The 24,168-nt window shown below is 38.9% G+C and overlaps 1 protein-coding gene across 1 annotated transcript in view; it reads right to left on the reverse strand.

The window, feature by feature from the left end:
* The window catches only part of LOC131420314 (ectonucleotide pyrophosphatase/phosphodiesterase family member 3-like), an 86,534-nt gene extending 62,826 nt beyond the window's left edge, over positions 1–23,708 (reverse strand). The window contains exons 1-6 of the mRNA XM_058566159.1: positions 23,649–23,708; positions 17,629–17,704; positions 11,681–11,803; positions 11,087–11,212; positions 7,367–7,427; positions 4,238–4,335 (exon numbers count right to left, since the gene is read on the reverse strand). Of these exons, the coding sequence (XP_058422142.1) occupies positions 4,238–4,335; positions 7,367–7,427; positions 11,087–11,212; positions 11,681–11,803; positions 17,629–17,704; positions 23,649–23,708 (544 nt within the window). The remainder of the gene's footprint in view (positions 1–4,237; positions 4,336–7,366; positions 7,428–11,086; positions 11,213–11,680; positions 11,804–17,628; positions 17,705–23,648) is intronic.
* Positions 23,709–24,168: the final 460 nt, after the last annotated feature.

Below are 24,168 nucleotides of genomic sequence, written 5' to 3' on the forward strand. Positions count from 1 at the left end.
TGATAAAAACTCTCTACAAACTAGGAATAGGCGGAAATTACCTCAACATAATAAAAGCCATATATGGAAAGCCCACAGCTAACATCATACTCGATGAAAAACAGAGCTTTTCCACTAATATTCAGAATAAGGTAAGGATGCCTACTTTCATCACTTCTTTTTAATATAGTACAGGAAGTCCTAGCCAGAACAATTAGCAAGAAAAAATAATAAAAATCATACTAATCAGAAAGGAAGAAGCAAAATTGTCCCTGTTTGTAGATGATATGATATTATATATACAAAACCCTAAAGACTCCATACACAAAAAAAAACTGTTAGAACTAATCAATGAATTCAGTAAAGTTGCAGGATACAAAATGACAATACAAAAATCAGTTGTGTTTCTATATACTAATGAGCTGTGAAAAGGAAATTAGGAAAACAATCCCATTTACAATAGCATCAAAAAGAATAAAATACTCAGAAATAAACTTAGCTAAAGAAGCGAAAGATTTCTACACTGAACACTATAAGACTTTGATGAAAGAAATTAAAGAAGACGTATACAAATGGAAAGACATCCATGTTCATGGATTGAAAGACTTAATATTGTTAAAATGTCCATACTACCCAAAGAGATCTACAGATTCAACACAATATCTATCAAAATCACATGGCATTTTTTACAGAAAAAGAAAAAAACAATTTTAAATTCTTATGGAACCACAAAAGTACCTGAATAGCCAAAACAATCTTGAAAAAGAAGAACAAAGCTAAAGGCATCACACTTCCTGATTTCAAAATATATTACAAAGCTACAGTAATTAAAGCAGTATGGTACCAGCATAAAGATATATATCTAGACCAATAGAACAGAATACAGAACCCAGAAATAAATCTACACATATATGGTCAACTGATCTTCAACAAGGATTCCAAGAATACACAATGAGGAAAGAATAGTGTCTTCAACAAACGGTGCTGGGAAAACTGGATATCTGCATGCAAAAGAATGAAATTTGACCCTTATCATACACCATAAGCAAAAACAACTCAAAATGAATTAAGACTCCCACCTAAGACGTGGAACTGTAAAACTCAGAACAAAACATGGGGGAAAGCTTCATGACATTGCTCTTAGTAATCATTTCACAGATACCACTCCAAAAGCACAGGCAACAAAAGCAAAAATATACTAGTGGGACTATACCAAACTAAAAAGCTTCTGCACAGCAAAGGAAGCCATCAAGAGAGTGAAAAGGCAAGATACGGAATGGGAGAGAATATTTTCAAACCATGTATCTGATAACAAGTTAATTTCTAAAATATATAATGAACTCCTATAGCTCAATAGAAAAAAAAAAAACATAACCTAATAAAAAAATGGGTTAAGGACTTGAATGGATATTTTTCCGAAGAAGACATACAAATAGCCAACAGGTATAAGAAAAGATGATCAATGTCACTAAACATCAGGGAAATGCAAGTCAAAACTACAATGAGATATCACCTTGCACCTATTAGGACGGCTATTACCAAAAACACAAAAGACAAGGACTGGTGAGGACTTAAAGAAATTACAACCGTAGCATACTGTTGGTGAGAATGCAAAATAGTGCAGCCACTGTGAAAAACAGTATAGAGTTTCCTCAAATAATTAAAAATACAACTACCATATGATCCAGCAATCCCACTTCTGGGTATTTATACAAAAGAATTGAGATCAGGAGCTTGAAAAGATACTAATATTCCCATGTTCAATGTAGCACTATTCACAACAGCCAAGATGTGGAAACCTAAGTGTCCATCAACAGATAAATGGATTTTTTAAGTGGTATATATGTGTGTGTCTATATATATATATAGATATATATACATATATAGACACACACACACACATACACACAATGGAAGTTTATCCAGCCTTAAGAAAGAGGGAAATCCTACAATATGCAACCACATGGATGAACCTTGAGGACATTAAGTGAAATAAGCCCATCACAGAAAGACAAACACTGCATGATTCCACTTATATGAGGTATCTAAAAGAGTCAACTCAAAAGTTAAGAACAGAATGGTGATTTCCAGGGGCTGCAGGGAGGGAAAAATGGAGAGTTGCTAATCAATGGGTATAAAATTTCAGTTACCCAGGATGAATAAATTCTAGAGATCTGCTATACAAACCTTGTGCCTTAGATAACAATACTGTATTATACACTTAAAAATCTGTTAAGAGGGTAGATCTCAAGTTAAGTGTTCTTACCACAATAATATTCAGAAAAAAAGGCAAATGGCATCTTCTGTGGAGAATCTAAGAGTTCTATTGTCCATGAATGTCAACCTTGCTGCTCTAATCTGCACAACTCTGCACGTGTTGCCTGCAGAGCCACCTGTTACTACAAGTCTTGTTCTATCTGAGTTTCCCACCTAACTTTCCAGGAAGTCTGACTTCTAGCTTCAGCAGAAGCACTTCCATCTCACCTGACAGTTTCCTGATCTTGGGCCTGGACCTTCTTTGTCTGCTCCCACCCACACTGAGACAAGACAAAGACCTCACCTCCTCACTAGAGTTGAGTCCCAGAGTCCCCTTAGTCACTGACACGACTCACTCATGCTCAGTTTCCACAACCACTGTAGCCCAACCCAGGAAGCTTGATGGACACCAGAGATGGGGTTCCAGACTTCCTGAAAGTGATGCCTGCTGTCACATACCTCACCTCAAGCCCACCATTCCCGGGAGCCCTGATCCTAACACTTCTACCACATCCACTCTTAACTGGGCCTCCTAGAAACTAAGAGCCCATTCTGCCCTGGTGGAGCTAGTTAGTGAGGTCTGCATACATGAAAGGATCGAGATGTCATCTGGATGACTTAAAAAAATATTTTAAAGCTTAGAAAGAGGAAAGCTCTCAATGGCCCAATATTTCATTGGTGTCATTTCCAACTCTCAATGAGATGAGAAAATCAAATAATTCCACCTCCAAAGGGGTTCAGTTCAGCCTGGCTAGTTAATTCCCTTTTGGACACAGGATTTGATATCCAGATTATCAAGGGCAATGCAGTTAAGGAAATAGAAACTGAGAGGTGTTAGTTAACTTTCCAGGCCAAAGTAAATCAGCAGCAAGTGACAAGTCCTGAATTTGGAGCCAATTCTGTCAGAGCCCCAAGATCTGCCTCAAAGCGTGAAGGAGAAGCTGAAGGGACAAGGCACCTTGTGTTGTAGGGGGAGGTAGTTTATCTCTCTACAGTCACGGAATTTTAGAGCTGGAATTAGCAGCAGGAATCCTTAGATCTAAGCCTCTCATTTTACCACTGAGGAAACTGAGACCCAGAAAAAGTAATCGACCTACTCAGGGTTAAACATCTATTTTTTAATAATTTGGAGAAAAATGAAAACAGGAAACCAGTAAAATAGTTATAAACTTTGAGGACTTTGAAAGTAAAAGAGGGCCTGGTAGAAGAGGGAAGAAAGAGGGGAATTGCAGGGCAGGAGAGTGTGGACTCTGAAGCCAACCCTGTGACACTTTGTAGCTCTGTGTCCTTGGGGAGTCGGTTTCTCTTTATTCTTCACTTTATGAAACTGTAAGAAGGCAAGCGCCCTAACGCAGAAGTACAACATCATGAAAAGGTGTTAATAAAAACAGTAATTATAGTAATAACATAAAATCATCCAAAGTACGCTACGTATATGTTCTCACAGAATTCCTCTCAGGTGGGAAGTGACCATTTTATAGACGAAGAGACTGGGGCACCAATAGGTGAGGTAAACTTCCCCAGGTCTCACAGCTGCTAAGCGGTGGAGCCAGGTTCCAGGCACTTGGAGTCCAGAACCAGCTAGAGATACTGGACTTTTCACCTCCTGGAGCCTTGGTATGTGCTGGCTCTGTCCAGTCTACTCAGGCTCCTTCAGGATCTTGACCTGGCTGGTCATAGTCACCTTGCTGAGACCCAGAACCCAGGTCTGACAAATGCCACTTTTGAGACAGTATACATAAACAGATTTCCATAGAGCAGAAGTTATATTCAAATACAAAACAATCAAAATAAACAAACAAAAAGATGAACACGCTGAAAAAAAGGAAGGAGGAGCCAACAAGCATGAAAATAGACACCACGTAGTGAAGTCATCGGGATCTCGAGAGGCCCTGTGCTGACACAAACACTAAGGTTAGAGATCAGAAAGAAAGGCGCACCCCCTAGACATTGACTAATGAGGCGTCTTTATGATTCGCATCCTCAGTTGTAGAAGACTTACTCAGTTTATTAATATTAGGTATTAGAGGACTCCACGTCTGTAAATACTCAGCTCTAAATCCATCCATGGAAAACAAAATAACTGGCGGCAGGTCAAATCTGAAAACGGAAAACAAAAAATTAGTCCATTATTTTGATGGGAAAAAAATAGACACTTTTCTATACTACTTACAATTCTGTAAATTAGAAAATGCTTACAAAGTACAGTAAGAAAATAGTTATAGGTCAACTTTTCCTTTCTCTTCTTAAATATTATTTCCCTTAACAGTCTATACTTCCAGTATGTTAGTAATCTCTAATAAAAATGTACAATTATTTTTTTAAGAAGTGTTATGTAAATTATCTGAGTCTTTCAACTTTGAGGTCTACCAACATTTGAGTTCTAGAGTTTAAATAACTTCCGCTAACTTGCTTTATTCCCATTGGCTCCTTGGCATTGCCTATCTATGAGAGCCAGCTATGCCAGGTATGAAATTTCTCTAGCCCCGAGAGTCTATAATGAAAGGCAGTGTGCTGTGGAGAAAAAGGAAGGGCTTTGGCCTCACGAAGACTTGAATACAACTCTCTGCTTCATTCTTCACTGGCTGGTTAATCCTAAACGGTTACCCAAACACTCAAAGTTCAGTCCCAACCCACTCACCCAATACAACACAGCACGTTATTATCACTGCCTCACCTCAAATATATTTAGTATTTTATGGTGAGAGGTATACACAGAGCTAATTGTAGTTTTACAACAGAGGTCAGCAGCATGCAAGCAGAGCATTAACAAAACATCGCCAGAAACCAGGTCCTAGATTGCAGCCCTTTCACCATTCTGGCTTTGGCCAATGAGCCAAAAGCAATGATACATGAATTCAATGCTCAAACTCAAAAATCACAAAAGTTACAATTTGGATATAATTATGGTATAGAATTTAGGAACTCCGTAGCTTATGAGGTGTTTTATTATTCTAAAGTTCTACGTTTTTTGACTTTTTATTCTAACATCTCAGAATATTAATATTAACCTTAAAAGCATTAAAATCTCTTTTTAGACGAGTATTTCAGTCAAAATGATGGAAGGTAACTTTTGGGTTATAGCCAACGACTGTCTTTTTTTCATTCAATATATATATATATATTTTTTTTTAATTTTACTTGTATTTTCTATACATACACACATTCACACACACACTTTTCAGAGTTTCATAAATTTTTCCTAACTGAACTCCACTGTGTGGCATCACCCAGATCAAGAAACAGAATGTTAACAGCACCCTAGAATCCTCCCGCCACGCTCCCCTCTAATTACCAGCCTCTGCCAACCACACCTATACCCATGGTGATCACCATCTTGACTTCTAACAGCATAGATTAGTTGTGTCTATTTTTGTACTTATGTTTACATGCAAACAGAATCATAGAGTACATATTCTGTCACGTCTGGCTTCTTTCACTCAACATTATGTTTGAGATTCACCCACATTGTTGCATGTAGTTGTAGATCATTCATTCTCATGGCTGTCTAGTATTCCAGTGAATGAGTAAACTACAACTTACTCATTCTAGTGTTGGTGAGTATTTGGGTACTTTCCAGTTCAGGGCTATTATAAATAACAACGATGAACACAGTAATTTTTTTTAAACTCCAAACAGTGCTTGTAAATGAGAATGCAAAAGAAATTATTTTCAACTCTGTGCTCAAGATGTTTCACATCTAAATTTTTGAATGAGAACATACTTTTCCAGGAAATTTGGTTAGAGTAAGTCTTTAAAAATTCTGACAAACACCCAATGTTATCATAAAGAAAATTCTGAATGCTGAAGCAGCTAAAAATAAGAAGAATAATTTCAGTTTTTTTCACTGTGCTTGAGTAAAGCTAGAAAAAATATCAGTATAGCCATCTAATTCCACATTGTAAAAGAAATTGTGAGGAGAGTCTGGAGGACAAGTCTGTTTGGTTTCCCAGAATATGCATTTATTGTAGATTAATTCATTTAACAAATATTTGAGTTAGACATTGTGCTAGATACTGAGAATAAAGGCATGAAGTAATTCCAGCCCTTATTTAGGGATGAAATTGAGAAGTAAACAGATGTGGTTAAGGGCTACGTTTGAGTACAGGGTGTTATCCAAGTATGTAGGAGGATGTCAGATTGAATCTTTGTAAGCTGAGAGCTAGCTCTCCAGGGGGTATGACATGTGAACCAAGCCCTAAAGAACAAATAGAAACAATATGAAAAGAGAATGGGACCAATATTTAATCAGGGAAAATGCTCTGTGCAAAAGACCATGTGAGGGATATGAGGCATGTGATAAAATTTATGAGTTTCAAAAACATTGGGTTAAGCAAAAAAAAAAAAAAGACACAAGAGAACATATAGTATGATTCCATTTATATGAAGTGCTAAAACAGGAATCCATGATGACAGAAATCAGAACATGAGGCAACTTTCTGGGGTGATGGAAATATTTGGAAATATTCTGTATCTGTGGGTTACACAGGTTTCTGAATTTCCAAAACTTATTATACTGAACACATATATGCGAGCATTTCAATGCATATAAACTACACCTCAAAAAATAAAAATGGAAAATTGGGACCGTTTTAACTACAATGTGTAGAAAATTCATCAAGAATGAAGGAGGAGATGCATGGAGGGGTGGGGTGAGGGGTGTTACCTCACGGGTCATCACCTGTGCCCACCTGACAAAGTCCCCCTCCTCCATCCTTCAAGGTCCACCTTTCCCTGTGAGGCCTTCCACGGACAAACCTCTTCTCCTTCCCTCAGTAAGAACAAATTTGAGGTGCCAGAATGTTCACAGAAAAGAGTTCCACCTGGAGTAATTTAGATAGAAATTCTAGGCCTGACCATAGGACCTCGAGAATGCTAGGATAAAGACTTCAACAGATTTTTATAAGTCATTGTTGTAAGACATGAATGTAATAAATTAACATAAAAATGCTTTGTAAACAATAAAGCTAACAAAAGTCGTTACGAGTTTGAAGCCACAAGGAATCTAATCTTTTGTTAACTTTTTTATTTTAAAATGTAAACAGAGTGGAGGAACTTCCACCCTGCCTCTCAGCTACATTCCCGTGTGCCACCCAGTAAAAGAGGATAAAAACCCCCAGAGCGTTCTCACCCCTCTGGACACTGAGGCTGCTGGGCTGTGCCACACTCTTCATTCACCCACGGGCTTTCTCCTGAAAAGCATCAGATCAAAAGCTTTAGACGGCTGCCCCACAGACAAGAGAAGAGAAACAAATGTTCAATGGACATGATCTTTTCAAACTACTTAATTCCTGTTACTGCAATGACTAAATTCTTCCAGAACATAGTTAGTGCTATTTCACATTTGCAAGGTCATTGCCTCTAGTGCCTCGCACAGATCAGAAATCTACACTAACTGAATACCAGGAAGGCCATGTTCACTGAGAAAAACAAAGGAGATTCCTTTAGCCAGAGAGGGATAATTTCTTTCTTTCTTTAATAATGTTTATTTCCTCAAGGACAATGTTTTCCCAACTGCTAAAAAAAAATGTTTAATAAATATAGATATCCAATCTAAAGAAAAGAGAAAAGAAAACATAAAAAAAAAATAGCCAATAAGAATAATTGATATCAAATGGGCAAAACTGAAAAAACAGTTAAGATCTTAACTAAAAACTTATTACTCCACAGATATTTCTGGTTATCGAACACTCCAGCTAATTTATGAAGTAGAAATGACAGAATATGAGTGTCATCATTTGCAACTCCTGTGGATCTAGGCAGGGCTCATCAAAGGCTAACATCCCCAACAAAGAAACAAGCAGATAAGATGTGCCACTTAATGGAAGTAACACCTCCTCCTATAAAATATATGTGCTAAATAAATAAATTAAACCTGAATCTAAACGGTCCTTTGATTCTAACTACCAGTTTTCAAGAAACATTGGAGAGGACAAACTGCTTAAGTCACAGGACATGCAATCTGCAAACCCAGACTGGAAAACTCTACAGGACAAATGACCCATTTCTCCAACATGTAAATCACAAGGGGAAAAAAGATGGAAGAAAGAATCTACTTTTAAAGAAAGAATCTACAAATAGATCAGCCAGTCTCTCAATGCGTGAAATCTATTTCAATCTTACTTCAAACAATCTTTTAAAAAATATTATGAAACAAACAGAAAAATTTGAACACTGGGTATTTGATGACAATAAATAATCATCAATGACATTTTTAGATATATTGATGGTATTATAATTTTGTTAAATCGTTATCCTTTTTAGATTCATACTGAAAATATTTACAGACAAATGATATTAACTCTAGGGTTTGCTTTGAAATAATCTAAAATTTAGGGAGGTAGGTTGGGGGGAATAAAGAGTATATTTTATTATGAAAAAAATGCAAAACTTGGAAATAAGCAAAAGGAGAGCTGATCACTAAACTTCATTTTAAAGTAGTAATTATCGGGCCGGCCCCGTGGCTTAGCAGTTAAGTGCGCGCGCTCCGCTATTGGCGGTCCAGGTTCAGATCCAGGGTGCGCACCGACGCACCGCTTCTCCGGCCATGCTGTGGCCACGTCCCACATACAGCAACTAGAAGGACGTGCAATTATGACATGCAACTATCTACTGGGGCTTTGGGGAAAAAAAGGAGGAGGACTGGCAATAGATGTTAGCTCAGAGCCGGTCTTCCTCAGCAAAAAGAGGAGGATTAGCATGGATGTTAGCTCAGGGCTGATCTTCCTCACGAAATAAATAAATAAATAAAGTAGGAATTATCTAAAAAGCCCACCTACAGATTATCTAATTACCTAAGAGTATATACCTTTACCCAACTTATTCTTTACAATTCACTTTACAACTCAGTAACGGTAACAGTTAATTGGTAGAAATGAATAGCCATATAACCGATTCTTGTCTGATAGCAAATAAATTGCTCTGTAGAAATACAAATAATTTCTGTCCCACCAAAAATTAGAGTTTTAGTGATTTTATTCCAACATTCTTTCAGTCCCATATATCCTTAGTCTCACTGATTCTCTTTGAGCCAGCTTAACATTCCAGTTGGTTATCTCATTGATGAGTTAATAAGTCTTTGACATCTTCACTTTACATTCATGTGAGAGTTGTGTTTTCATCTTTTTGAAAATTGTACTGTGTCAATGTGAGACAAGATTGGCCATGAGTTGATCATTGCTAAAGCTAGGTGATGGACATACGAGGAAAACATCATACTATTCTCTCCTTTGTATATGTTGGAAATGTATCATAAAGTTTAAAAAATTCTAAACTTAAAATACAAAAGTAACTAGCTGGTTTCTTGCACAAAAATTATTCAAATCCCCTCAAACTACTGTTTGAAGAAATGGTTTTGGCAAAAATCATTTAATATCTTTAAAGTATTGAATCCTTAGGGTGAGAAAACATTTACATTTATTTAAAAAATAAACTGAAATGATTAGTGGTAATGGCAAACTTCAACACTGCTTATAACAATTACTTCTGTTTATGTTAAATTCAAACAATATTGTGCAATGAATTCAGTGGGAAAATTTACCACATGACCAGAGGATCAGTCTTGAGATAAAAAGTTAAGAGTTATAAAATAGGGCTAGAAGGTAGGGGAATACAGAGGTCAGAGGTAGTATGGTCAGTGAACTCAGAGAAATAAGCAAACTAGAAACTATACTTGCCTTTGTGAATTTAGTAGGATTTTTAATGACACAATATTCACTATAAATACCAAACAATTATCATTTAAAAACAGAGTTACCATTTCAGGCTTTTTTTTTCCTTTCTGATTGTCCTTTTTAGCTGATTTTCAATTATATTTTGCAGAAAAACTGATTCCTCTATTAGTGCAAAACCTATTTTCTACTACAGGATTATAGTTAATAATGTTTCTACTATAACATTTTCCTCTTTTTTAAAAAATAAGAATTCAACCAAATCCCTTTTTTTTGTCTAAAAATATTAAAACTGTAAGTTAATTAGCTCTACTGGATGTAGCGTTATGAAAAAGGCATTGAGGGTTGGCCTAGTGGCGTAGCGGTTAAGTGCACGCTCTCCGCTGCCGGAGGCCTGGGTTTGGATCCCGGGCGCCCACCGATGCACCGCTTGTCAGGCCATGCTGTGGCGGCAGCCCATATAAAGTGGAGGAAGATAGGCACGGATGTTAGCCCAGGGCCAGTCTTACTCAGCAAAAAAAGAGGAGGATTGGCATGGATATTAGCTCAGGGCTGATCTTCCTCACACACAAACACAAAAAAGAAAAAGGCATTGATAGCTTGAAGCAATTTTGTTGCTATGTTATAAGTGCATTTTTCATAAATATCATCAGATGTTCTGAGGGATTGGTGACTTAAGAAAAAAAATCTGCACCATCTATAAAGTGGCAAGTGGGTGGCATTAGAGGTGAATAACCTAGATTATAATTTTGGCTCTGCATTAACTCCCTGAGGGACCTAAATCAGTAATTGAACCAGTCAGGACACAGTTATTTTAACAACAACATTGGTTTAACGGACTGATGTTTGGGCCAGATAACCTCTTTCATGAGGTTTTAACTTTAGGATCCGCCATCTGGTGTCCCAAACCACAAGTCTAGCAGAGTCAATGGACTGGAAAAGACCTCGTCTTACAGAGAAATATAAGACTTGAGGCTTTCTCCTCTTTTCTATAGTATCTATGCTATGAGCTCTCTTCCTCTATGGGGCACAAACCACATTTCTTCCCATAGTAAACACATTTGGTCTTTTCTTCTATATGGACTAGCTAAAAATTCTCTGACTTGTTTTAATTTTGCAGCCTAAGCCAGCTTTAGGTCACTGAACTCTCAGAGGCAAATGGGTTGACGTCCTCTGCTTACCTTGACAAACACTCTTATAGTTAGTACAGCAGTCTTTCCTCTGCAAACAGTCATCTGAACAGGAGCAAAGGCTGGATTCTAGTCTGGTCTCCCCACAACGAAACTCATTGCATGTCCATATTCGGGCTGTAAAATTACACAGTTTGGTTCTGAGCATTTAACTTATTTTACGTATCCAACACCAAAATATAAATTTCATGCATTTCTCCCTGCATTATTGTACAGGCAAATTCTCGGTTTATCTGCATCAAGAAATGAAAATACATAATACAAATAAGGGGCAATCCACCACTTTTCTTCATTTGGCATGAGTGGCAGAGAGAAATGCTGGGCTACCTAGCACATTCACCTCTGAGTCTGGAGAAACTCTGAACACCAATCCAATACCCACCCAGGGGTAGGAGCTCCTGATAGTGAAGAACCACTAACCCTGAGTGATTGCTGCCACTCAAGAGCAGCTTTGCCCAGGCTTGTCTAAGGACAGGCAGCAAGGAAGAGCCCTAGCAAACTAATACACCAGGTGTATGATGAGCATTTGCGCATGTATTAATGATAGCACCAACATGCTGATAAAATTATTCTCAGAATTCATACTTGATTCCACACAGGTCTCTTCAAAATCCCAGCAGCAGTCGCCTCGGTCTTGACATCGCACATCACACCGGCAGCCCTCCAATCCCCTAAATGAAGAATCAAAGCATTTTTTCCTGCAGCTGCCTGTACAGTGAAGGAAATAAGGAAACCAACAGTTACAAAGTATCTCATAGCTAGATGGTAGAAGCACATAGCAGTACTAGCACAGACAATGCAGACAAATAGGTAATTTTTATTGTGCTGTATGATCCATCAGTGCAAAGTAATAAGTAATGAGTGATAAATAATGAGTGATTTTTCCCAAGGCCCCAGAGAGGCCCCAGACTCAGAGACATCAGGCACCATTAGATGAGGGTAGGAGGGACAGGCAGAGGCTAAATATAGTGGAATTGGTTGAAAGTCTGAATTTGGAGCAGTGACTACACACTCCACTTCCTACTACAGAATAGAAGGCCTATAATCTGGAGGAATTTAGGAGGAGCAGCTTTCATCACAGGGACAGCAGACATAGAAGATTAACAACAATGAGAAAAGATGACCAAGCCTCACTCTCAAATGTGAACAGATGGTTATCAGACATGTGAGGATGGCAGGAAGCATCTGACATGAAAGACAAAGACCAAAACAAACAAGAAAAACAGAAAAACTTGGTTGAAAAGGAAACAATTGCAAGGAGCAGAAGAATTACACACACGCATGCACACACACATACACACACACATGCAACTAATATTGAGATCCACCAAAAAGAGAAGATATTGCATCCGTGAATAAGAAAGAAAGCTTAATTAAAAAGAGATAAATAACATTCAGGATGCTCTTGGAAATAAAAACATGAGAGTAGTAATAAAAAATTCAATGGAGGGGTGTGGTAGGGAGAATTACAGTTCCCAAGACGATTCCACGCCCTATCCCCAAGACTGTGAGTATGTTACCTTACGTAGCAAAGGGACTTTACAGATGTAATTAAAAAAATTATTGGTTAGTTGACCTTAAAACAGGGAGGTAGTACCTAAAAGCGAAAACAAAGAAAATGGAGATGATATTATCAAAGAAATCATATCATAAAATTTCCCAGAACTGAAGAGCATAAATTATTACAGCAAAAGAGCCCACCCATTTTCCCAGGGCAAAACTCACACCAAGGGATCAACAGGGATAAAGAGATCTTGAAAGCTCCCAGAGAAAGATCATGAGCAATCTGTAAAGGGTCACAAGTCAGAATGGCATCAAATTTTTTAAAAGCAACCCTGGAAGCTAGAAGACAGGAAAGTAGTGTCTTGAAATTTCTAGAGGAAAATTATTTTCATCTTAGAATTCAATATCTAGCCAAACTCTCAAGTGTTGGGATAGGATGATGAACATGTCTTTATATGGGTAAGAACTCAAGTTATGTCTCTCATGCATCCTATGTTAGGAAGCTACTGAAGGATGTTTTTCAGCAAAATGAAGAAGGAAAACAAAAAAAGAGATCCAAAAAGTATGAGATCCAGTACAATGGAGAAGCTAGAGAAACACCAAACATACACCAAACAAACCAAGAGAGCAAGTAACACGGATTGGAGCAGGAGGATAGAAAAAGAAAAATTAAAATTAAAGGTACCCTTCTATACCCAACTTTAGACTGCCAGAATGAGGGAGCCAGATAGTGCCAAGGGTCGGTGGGGATGCACGGAAAAGGCAGGGTAGGCTGTGGCAGCCATTCTAGAAAGAAATCTGGGACTACTTACCCAATTTAAAATGTAAACTCTAAGGTCCAGGACATCCATTCCTGGGTATGTGACAAAGCAAATCTCACACAGGTCCATAAGGGAACCTGCAGGATTTACACGGTGTTAGGGAATTAAAGTCACCTCGGTATCCAGCACTGTGAAAGGGCGTAAGTCAAATGGTGTGTTGGATACACGCCAAAGAGTACTGTGTGGTAAGTAGATAGACACATAAGAATTGATGTATGCACAGCAATTTAGATGGATATTAAAAAACATTCAGTGAAAAAGTAAGAAAAAAAAAGTTTATATACTATTTACATAAAAGGCCTTCACATTTTTACATTCGCTCTCCTCCTTTGAAACATTTTCCACACTTGGCTTCCAGGACCCAATAATCACCTGGTTTTCCTCCCACACTCCTGGCTGCTCCTTCCTAGTCTCCTTCTTTGTTTTTCCCGCCCCCCCCCCCTTCCCCATCCTTTAAGGTTGGCGTACCCTGGTCACATTGCTTTAAATCCCATGTATGATGCTGCGAGCCACCACATTGTAAGTCCAGCTAGGACTTACCCTCTAAAGTCAGCCTCAACTACCATCCAACCACCATCATGACTTTTCTACTTGGACATCTAGTAGATATTTCAAATTTAACACATTCCAAACTAAGCTCCTGACTATTTTCCCCAAACCAGCTCCTTCTACAGTCCTCCCCATCTCAATTATGGAAATGCCATATTTTCAGATGTTCATGCCAAAAATCTTGAGGTCATTCTTGACTCCTCTCTTTCTCACTCCATAGTCAATCTGTCAATAAAATCCATCCACTAGGGGCCAGCCCCGTGGCTTAGCGGTTAAGTGCACGCACTCCACTACTGGCGGCCCGGGTTCGGATCCCAGGCACACACTGACTCACCACTTGTCCGGCCATGCTGAGGCGGCGTCCCACATACAGCTACTAGAAGGATGTGCAACTGTGACATACAACTATCTACTGGGGCTTTGGGGAGAAAAAGGGGGAAAAAAGGAGGAGGATTGGCAATAGATGTTAGCTTAGCGCCGGTCTTCCTCAGCAAAAAAAGAGGAGGATTGGCATGGATGTTAGCTCAGGGCCGATCTTCCTCACAGGAAAAAAATATACATATATTAAAAAACATATTAAAAATACATCCACTACATCAAAATATATCCAGAATCAAAATATTTCTCACCAATTACAATGCCCCACCCTGGCCCGAGACACAAGGCTTGTCTATATTATTGCAATAATTTCCTAACTGGTCTCTCTCCTTCTCCTGGTGTCACTCTGCCATTTAGTCATAACAGCCAGCAGCCTGAGTGACTGTGTGAAAAGCAAACTGCACATGTCATTCCTCTGCCCAAAACCTCCAATCACCTCCCATCACTCTCAGAAGGGAAGCCAAAGGCCACACTGTGGCCCACCAACCCCTCTCTGATCTGGCTCCTCTTGGTCCGTCTCGTTTTATGACTCCCTCCCTCTAGTCCTCCTAGTTCTAGCTCACCGATCTTCCTGTTATTCCCTAAATGGTGTTCTTTACACACCAGGCAAGCTCTGGCCCTGGCCCTTCACACTCGCTGTTCCCTCTTGCCTAGACTGTTCTTCCCCAAAATATCCCTGTTTCCCCCTCACCTCCTTCAGCTCTTTAGAAAAGCTACTTCATACACACAGCCCACCCTGCCTTGACTCAATATTTCATATTCCCCTTTTCAGGTTTACTTATCCCTTAGCATTTTCTCCATCATATTATATATATTTTGCTTATTTATATTTTTATTGTCTGTCTTCCCTGCTAGAATATAAACTCTTTGAAAGATTTTTGTCTGTTATCTTCACCACTGTATCCCCAGTAATTAGAATAGTACCTGGCACATAGTCAGTGCTCAGTTGTTAAAGAATAAATAAAAAGTATGTGCATGTATAATAATAAATTTGTAAGAATGCTTACCAACTCAGGCTAAAAAACCTAGTTTAAAAACTCACACTAGAAAAAAAAATAGATTGCCTATGAAGAGTAGGTTAACTGGAGCAGAGAGTGGTGAAAGGGGTCCAGGGTGAGCTATTAGGACACAGTTGTGGTGGAAGATAGAGGGGATGAACATGTTAAGGACGCTGGCAAAGAGGGACTGGAGTTAAATATCAAGGACCCTGGGGAGGGTGGAGAGGGAGGGGGAAGGGAGCGCTGCCACCTGAGGGCTGATGGACTGAGATGAAAGGAGAATAAGGAACAATGATTGTGGGAAGCCAGCCAGTGGGTGTGCTAAAGGAAGGAAGGGAGTGAAAGAGGTGGAATAACGTCAGATTTTGTTCGGAGATTAGTATATGCCTCTTGCAATTAGTTTATGTGATTTGTGGGGTAAAATAAACAAGAAATAGGGCCTGCCCAGTGGCACAGCGGTTAAGTGCAGGCGCTCCACTTTGGCGGACCGGGGTTCACAGGTTCAGATCCCGGGCGCGCACCAACGCACCGCTTGTCAAGCCATGCTGTGGCAGCGTCCCACATAAAGTAGAAGAAGATGGGCACAGATGTTAGCCCAGGGCCAATCTTCCTCAGCAAAAAGAGGAGGATGGGCAACGGATGTTAGTTCAGGGCTGATCTTCCTCACACAAAAAAAATTAATAATAATAATAATAATAATAGAGGCCTGCCCGGTAGTGCAAGTGGTTAAGTGTGCGTGCTCCACTTTGGTGCCCAGGGTTTGCCGGTTCGGATCCCGGGTGTGCACCGATGCACCGCTTGTCAAGCCATGCTGTGGTGGCGTCCCATATAAAGTAGAGGAAAATGGGCATGGATGTTAGCCCAGGGCCAGTCTTCCTCAGCAAAAAGAGGAGGATTGGCAGATGTTAGCTCAGGGCCAATCTTCCTCACACAAACACACACACACACAAAAAAATAATAATAATAATAATAAGTATTATAACCTATAAAAAAATAAATAATAATAAACAAGAAATGACACCCACCTGTGTACACTAACATTAGAATAATACTACCAGAATGGCCAGCCAACTTTTGTTAGATCTAGGACTGGTACTATAGTGCAGAAACACAAGAGCCAAGTGACCAAGAAAAGACGGTAACTTTCTAGCTAATGTCCACCTTTTCCGTTCCACTGTGCTTCCCTGTTACACTAGGGGTACTGAGTGCTGGTTAATTCTTAAATGGAACCACAACTGGAAAATTGTCAGTTATCTTTACCAAGAGTCTCCCTAATGAAGAAGTAATAAGACTTCCCCCACTGGAATCAAACTAGAAGTTAGTCAGTCAAATTAAAAAGGGGGCCGGCCCAGTGGTATAGTGGTTAAGTTCACATGCTCTGCTTTGGCGGCACAGGGTTCACAGGTTCAGATCGTGGGCACCAACCTACACACTGCTCGTCAAGCCTTGCTGTGGTGGCATCCCATATAAAGTAGAGGAAGATGGGCACAGATGTTAGCTCAGGGCCAACCTTCCACACCAATAAAAAAAGGTGGGGGGGAATAAATTATCTAACATTTGACCTCACACTTCCCCTTAGTAAAAGTATCAAAATAATACATAACAAGTTTATAGATAGTGCTTTTTGTATAGTCAAGTGTAAATGGTTTATTTACTATTCGTCTTAATGGGATATGACAAAAGACAAAAGAGACCTGAAGTCTACTGATATTTTGGGGCATGTATCTCCTCTTTTTTTTTTTTTTTTTTTTTGCTTCTTATTAGAAAAAAAAATGTGAAGCTTTTATTCTGCACTACATTTCAAGAATGTGACACTGCCTGACCAAGAAACAGAGAGATTTCAGGGATGGAGCAATACTAACTTGATATCCAGGTGCAGCAGTGGTGGCAGGAGTTCCTGGGAGTGGAGCAACAAAGACTTTCGAGGACAAGTTTATCATCAGATAGTAAAGATCAGAGGAGGAGCAGGGACAGAGGAATCTCTGATCAGTTATCAAAGTCCTCAATGAAGGAGAGGAAAAGTCAGAGAAAAATACTGGGGTGATACGAATCACAAAGTAGCAGGGGGATGAGGGCAAAGAGTGAAGTCCAGAAATGACAGTGGGTAATGCTAACCAGGGATGCGGGCTTCCCGTGAGCAGGGTTGGCAGAAGGAGAAGCCTAGTAGGAGAGTGCTGCATGTAGGAGGGAAAGGGCTCCGGAGAGGAGCGTACAAGTTTTAACAGGTGAAGGTGAGGAGAAAGAAGCAACACAGGATGTTCCGAGACATTGCTGAAGGGTATACCTTGCTGTTCCAGTTGCCTGAGTCCAAGGCCCAGCCCTAATCCAAGTGACAGAATCACCAACAGAGCGAGAAGAACCTATTACAAAAAAGGAAAGTGAAATTTACAATATTTTTAAAATACACAAAGATCCAGATAACCACCCTCCACCAGTGAGTATTAAGGGTACACAGCGTGCTAATTTGCCTAATACCAGATCCAATAATGATAGAGCCACATTTTATTTAACACCTGGAAATAAGAAAGGTTTGGAAAGAATTTTTAAATACCATTTATTACAGACCTTCAAAATCAAGTACATGAGTCCCAGTGAGCTTAACCCCAAATTGAGTTAAAGAGTGAATGAAACTAATGGAGCCATTTACCTTTTGCTCAGTTTTCTTAACTAGACAACTATTTGGAAATCATTAATGTAAAAGTATTCCAAAACTGTCAAATTGTTAACTACCTCATTCCTAGGGAGCAGCGTTCTTTTTCCCCACCCTGTCCATCAGAGGATAATGAGAATATGTAACACATGTAAAAATACAGTGCCCAAATAATTAACTGGCAAATGATCTGCTTTCATCTACAGCTCAAACCAATCATTTAGAGTAACTTGGAAGCTATGCAACCAAAAATCGTGTGTGTCATTCATTATCACGACTGCTGACAAAGCTCTTCAGTGTAGTGGACTTTATGCTCTGATTAGAATTAAACTGCAATATAATTAAAGAGAATTCTTCCTGCTGACCTCTTTCCCCATCCATTAAGTCCAATGATAAGCATGCTGGATGATAGAGCTTGAGTAATGTGTATCGCCGTAAAGAATATGAATGCAATGGACACACAGATTCCTTAGGAAAGTATTTTACAATACCAGTAACCTTTGTTATGGTTTTAAAAAACACCACTTTTATGAAAGAAAAAAACACAAAATCAAAATTTGCTTAGATAATAAAGACCTACATAAACTATTGACTTTTTAATTTTTATTCTGAAAATCAACTGAAAAATTAACATATCTAACTCTTGCAATAGAAGTGAATTCAACAATTGGAAAAATATGTTAAAACACTATGAAAACAGTTCTCATATGAAGTTTCAAAGTTAGCCCCAGGGTCAAGGACCTTCCAGCAGCATTCATTCAGTGGAGTGAATGAAGAGGGAAAGGGGAACATAAACAGTTATTAAATAACATCATTAGCACTTTGTTCTCTGTTATGATGCTCAAAAGCCACAGGTGACCAAGACTAGGAATACTACAAAGCAACAAAACGCCGGGAAACTTTCCTTTGGAAAACCTCATGCATCATAGATTTACAAACTGGTGTGTTTTGGTTAACATCTTATCTTTGGTCTGTTCACCATTCAAACTTGCTGGAAAAATAAACAATATCTAGTTGTCCCTAGGATGCTTTAAAACTTTGTAATATTAAATCTTAGTGTCTGTTTCTTCATGACTTTGTACTTATTCTATATATTAATGGCTTGCTCTCTGCATTATTCTGTCAGCTCCTTGAGAGTAAGAAGGTTCATTTTTAACACATACAATCATTTACTCCAAACATGTAATTCTGAATAAGCTTCTTGATATTGAGGTACATATGTGTCTTAACCTATCTCATGCTATCTACAAAGTGGAGAGAGGAGTACTGCAGGCTCCAACAGTCACTGAGAGCCCAGCATTTGGCTTTGGCTCGGCTGAGTAAAGTGTGCTAGAAACAAAGTACATACCTTTAAATTTGTCAAATGAAACTTTTAGTAAAAGTTGGAAACATCAAGGTACCTTTGGAACTATGATTTTAAAATATTGATCTTCTACTAGAAGTACTAATAGACCACTAGAAAGATATGAAGAATGGAAATAAATGATGCCCAAGTTTTGTTCCCAAGGAGTTTATAATTTCCTCACTTTATAAGATAGGATACATTTAATAAATGGCATAGGAGCTAGAAGAGCACTGCAAAATTCCCAGACAGATAATGAATAGAGAATCTTGAAGGTTTACTTTGTTACAGTCACCGGGTTCAATGCTTCCACATGTTTCATTTATTCCTCAAAACAGTGCTTGAGTGACAGAATGGTGGTGACATTAACTAAAGTAGAGAATTTAGGAGAAAACTGCAGCAGGATAGGCGAGAGAAAATTATGCACTTGGTTTTGGCTTGAGGTCCTGGATGAGGAGCCAGGCATCTGAAATTGTGTAACCAAAACTCAGCAGAAGGTCAGAGCTTGTGGCTTATTTGGAAATTTGCTTGAGAATATGACTCTTAAAACCTTGAAAGAAGATGAGAATGCCTGAAGAAAACATCTTTAGATAGGGTTTGGTGGAACACTTACGTGCAAAGTACAATGAGAAGAAAGATAAATCAGCCAAGAATGCAGGTAAGGAGAAATGTCACAAAAATGGGAATTTCACTGCCATCATGCAAGCAGAGAGAGAGAATAATTCAAAATGAGAAAATACTCAACAATATCCATGTACTGTTATTCTGGAGACTCAGCAGAAGAATGCGAGGGGAGAAGGACTGACTTTGAGGGGGTAACTTCAGTACAGTAAAAACAAAGCGAGAGAACAGAAGTTGGGTAGTGAGAAAACCCAGGCAGTGGACAGAACTCCCCTTTCCCTGAAAGCGTGCTGGTAAAGGGAAAAGAAAGAGTAATACAGTCAAAGGAAGCTTTTTTTTTGTTTGTTTTTTTTAGGACAGGGAAGATCTTACCATATAAAAGAACAAGAAAGAGAAAACAGGCAAAAGAGACTACCTCTAGGAGTGAAGTAAAATAGGATAAAAGCAGTAGTCCAATAAAGAATATAGGCTTGGTGATTTTAATTTCTCACTCTCTGGTCTTAAAATAGTCATGCAATAAAAAGGTGACTTGGAGGTAATTATAATCATGCTAACATCAACGCTGCAAGGTGTTCTGCCACAGATCCCAACTTTCTAGATTGATCAAGTATTAATTTGTTGTTACTCAAATTTATAAAATATAATTAAAAATATTAACTTTGCATTCCAGTTGTCATAAGGGATAAAACTGAACACAATTACTTAAAACTTTACATTTAAATAGCAACACAAACAAATATAAACGGGGAGTCATACACTTAACATTTGTCACAAAGCTAGAAAGACTAGAATTAAGAACTGTACTTACAATACAAATTATTTTAAATTTCTTAATAGAGTTCTTCTTAACAGGTTCTTCCACTGATAAAGACAGCATAGAATCCATTGTTCTGTTAACTATATAAACCTGTTTTACCAGAAGAGAGTAGCACTCTTTCCTTTTCCCAGTCTGACAAAGAGAAACTGTATGAGTTACGTGGCTGTGGCTGACTTTTAAATGTTTGGGAAGATCACAGCTCTTTAGTGATTAGGCAATCAAGAGAGAAGAAAAAAATTGTAATAATAATAGTGTTGAAAGATGAAAGTCCATTTCCAGTACATTGTAGACAACTGTTGTTTTCCTCTTTATAGTTTATACTAAATACTAATCAAAATATATGTAACAAGAATAATACAATAATCAAATTTTAAAACGATCTGATCATTTATTTTCTTTAAAAATAACCCCTAACTAAAGGCCTTGTTACAGAAATTCCAGGGAGTTTCTACATTTATATAAACTTCATGTCACAATTGAAAACCAAAATATGAAAAACATGCTTTAACCAGAGTAGGAATTCCAACTTTGCTGAATCTCTGTAAAGTACTTAATTACGTGATAATTATGTCTTGCATTTTACATTGTTCACAATTTGATGTTTTTATACACATTATCTCGTGTCAAACTTAATATCCCTTATAAACATTTTACCCCTATTTTGTAGATGAGTAAAGTAAGGCTCTGTTTATTTACACTAAGTGACAGGACTTGCCTGTCCCAAGTCACATAGCTGCCAGCTGCCAGAAGTGGAGCTGGAACCCAACTCTTCTAACACCCCAAATCCAAGGCAACTTTCGCTAACTAATTACACTCACTCTTTTCTCATTTACCTAGACGAGAGCATCCTGACACACGTACTGCACGCGGAGAAGGGGTTACAGGTGTATGATGAGAGAAGCTAACTGAATAGCCGTGTGGCCAAAGAGCGTGACAGTAAATGGCGGAGGTTAAGCTCTTCCAGTTTCAACGACCCTGAGGCAGTAATTCTCAGTGTGATCCTGTGGAACATTAGTCCTACGAAACCTCCTGGTCAAATCAAGCTTGAGAGCTCTTTTCTAATGTAAAGATTGTAAAAATGCTGTAGGCCGCAGTAGACTCTTTGGAAAATACTATTCTAAACTATTCCAACCCTAAAAGCAGTGAAAAGAACAGGAAAAGAATCTATCCTATTTACAATGACTCATAAGTGTTAAGAATATTTCTGAAAATCACATCTGAACCCCTTCTCTGTTATTGAAGTCCACTTCCATAAGGAAAAATCTTGAGCAGAAGAGCCATGTTTCCTTTATGGCTTTGAGGGTCTGTGCGTTTTTTTCCCATCACTTCCTCAGTCCAGTATACCCCCCCTTCACCAGTTCCACCCATAGGCCTCACCAGTGAAAGCAACTGCATTAGTTGCTATAACAGAAGGAATTAATTTTAGAACTAGAAGATTCCGTAGAGATCATCTAAACCAAGGTCTTGCAGGCTTCTTTCCATGGACCACAATGGACTACCAGGTCTTTAAAAATCAGAAATGAACAAAAACATATTTGAATACCTTTGGCAAGCAGTTCTCCACACTGGATAAACTTAGAAGCATCCAAAGTAGCTTTTAATTTTAATTTTTTTAATTCTGAAGCCCAGGCTCCACTTCCATGGAATTAGAATCTTTGGAGTTTTGGCTAAGGCAGCAGTGTTTGTTTATATGGGATTTTATATGTAACCAAGGGATTTTATATGTAGCCAACGTTAGTGTCAACACTTTGCTTTGAGCGGTGCAGACACATTTGAATTCTCTACTGTAAACATTCACTCTGATTCTAATCAAACTTGCTAATTTTACAGATGAGGGTAGAGGACCTGAGGGGCTGGATCCCTTGCCCAAGGTCACCTTGGTTATCGATAGCTCAGAAGTGAGATTCCACCAGGGCCTCAGACTCCCTCTTCAGGGTGTTTTGTTGTTATTGTTGTTGTCGTGTCAAACTGATTGTGTAAAAGAAAGATCAAGCCCACATCACAATTTGCCACAAAATTAGGAGATTCCTAGGACCTATGGCTTTTATCTTGACATCTGACATATGCCTTCCATTTTTCTGGGCTTCTGGGTTCTAATTGCTCCTCTGTACTTACAACAATCTATCTCATCTGCCTGGACTCTGGTTTACAGCACTCCTGCTTTTATCTTCCCCCCTGTGGTGGTTAGTTTTGTATGTCGACTTGGCTAGGCTATAGTAACCAGTTACTTAATCAAACACTGGTCTAGGGTGTTGTTGTGATGGTATTTTGTAGATGTGGTAACACTTTAAGTAAAAGATATTACCCTCAATAATGTGAGTGGGCCTCATCCAACCAGTTCAAGGCCTTAAGGACAAAACAAGTTGACCAGAGAAGAAGAAATTCTGCTCCAAGACTACAGCATTAGCCTGTGTTCCTAGCCTGCCAGCCTGCCCTGTCCTATAAATTTTGGGTTTGCCAGCCCCACAATCAAGTGAGGCAATTCATTTCTCTCTCTCTCCCCCTTTCTCACTCTCTCTCTCTCTCTCTCTCTCTGTTTCTCCATTCTTGTTCTGTTTTTCTGGAGAACTCTTACTGATATACCTTTTGAACGTGTTCTCACATTTTTCCTTCTTAAGACTTTGCCTCACTTACGACCTCTCCCCCTCATTTGAACCTCCAGATCTGTTCTCTTGGTTTCTGACTGTCTTCTTGATTTTTCACTTCTCATCTTGATATTTCCTACATGAATTTGTATACTTTGACCCCAGAATGCTTACCTGATACCCCAGCTGCACTTTCAGATGCTGCTTCCTGGTGCTCTCCAAGATGTCACTTGATCCTACACCAGCTTTGTTTACCAGGGTATCACTGATTCTGGCTTTACATTTTTACTCTATGATTCATTATCTCCCCCATGTCCAGAATGTCCCGCCTCTCTTCTTCCACCTTCATCCTCTATCCTCTTTCAACCCTGAGAACACAAAAAAACACTAGATAAGGAAGTCAGGAGGCCTCTGATAAAGTCTTGTCTCTGTGACTTACAAGTCAATTGACTCTTGACATCAAAGTCTTCTTTATTTTTAAGGTGATCTCTAAGTTACTACATTTTGTGTGTGTGTGTGTGAGGAAGATCAGCCCTGAGCTAACATCCATGCCAATCCTCCTCTTTTTGCTGAGGAAGACTGGCCCTGGGCTAACATCCATGCCCATCTTCCTCCACTTTATATGGGATGCTGCCACAGCATGGCCTGATGAGTAGTGCAGCGGTGTGCACCCGGGATCTGAACCCAGGCCACCAGCAGCAAAGTGCATGCACTTAACTGCTACGCCACAAGGCTGGCCCCTAAGTTACTATATTTTTAATACTATGATGGAGAAATATCTTAGTCCTTCGGGTCCTGAAGTGAGCAAA

Source organism: Diceros bicornis, chromosome 23 (assembly GCF_020826845.1).
Source record: "Diceros bicornis minor isolate mBicDic1 chromosome 23, mDicBic1.mat.cur, whole genome shotgun sequence".
Classification (NCBI taxonomy): Eukaryota; Metazoa; Chordata; class Mammalia; order Perissodactyla; family Rhinocerotidae; genus Diceros; species Diceros bicornis.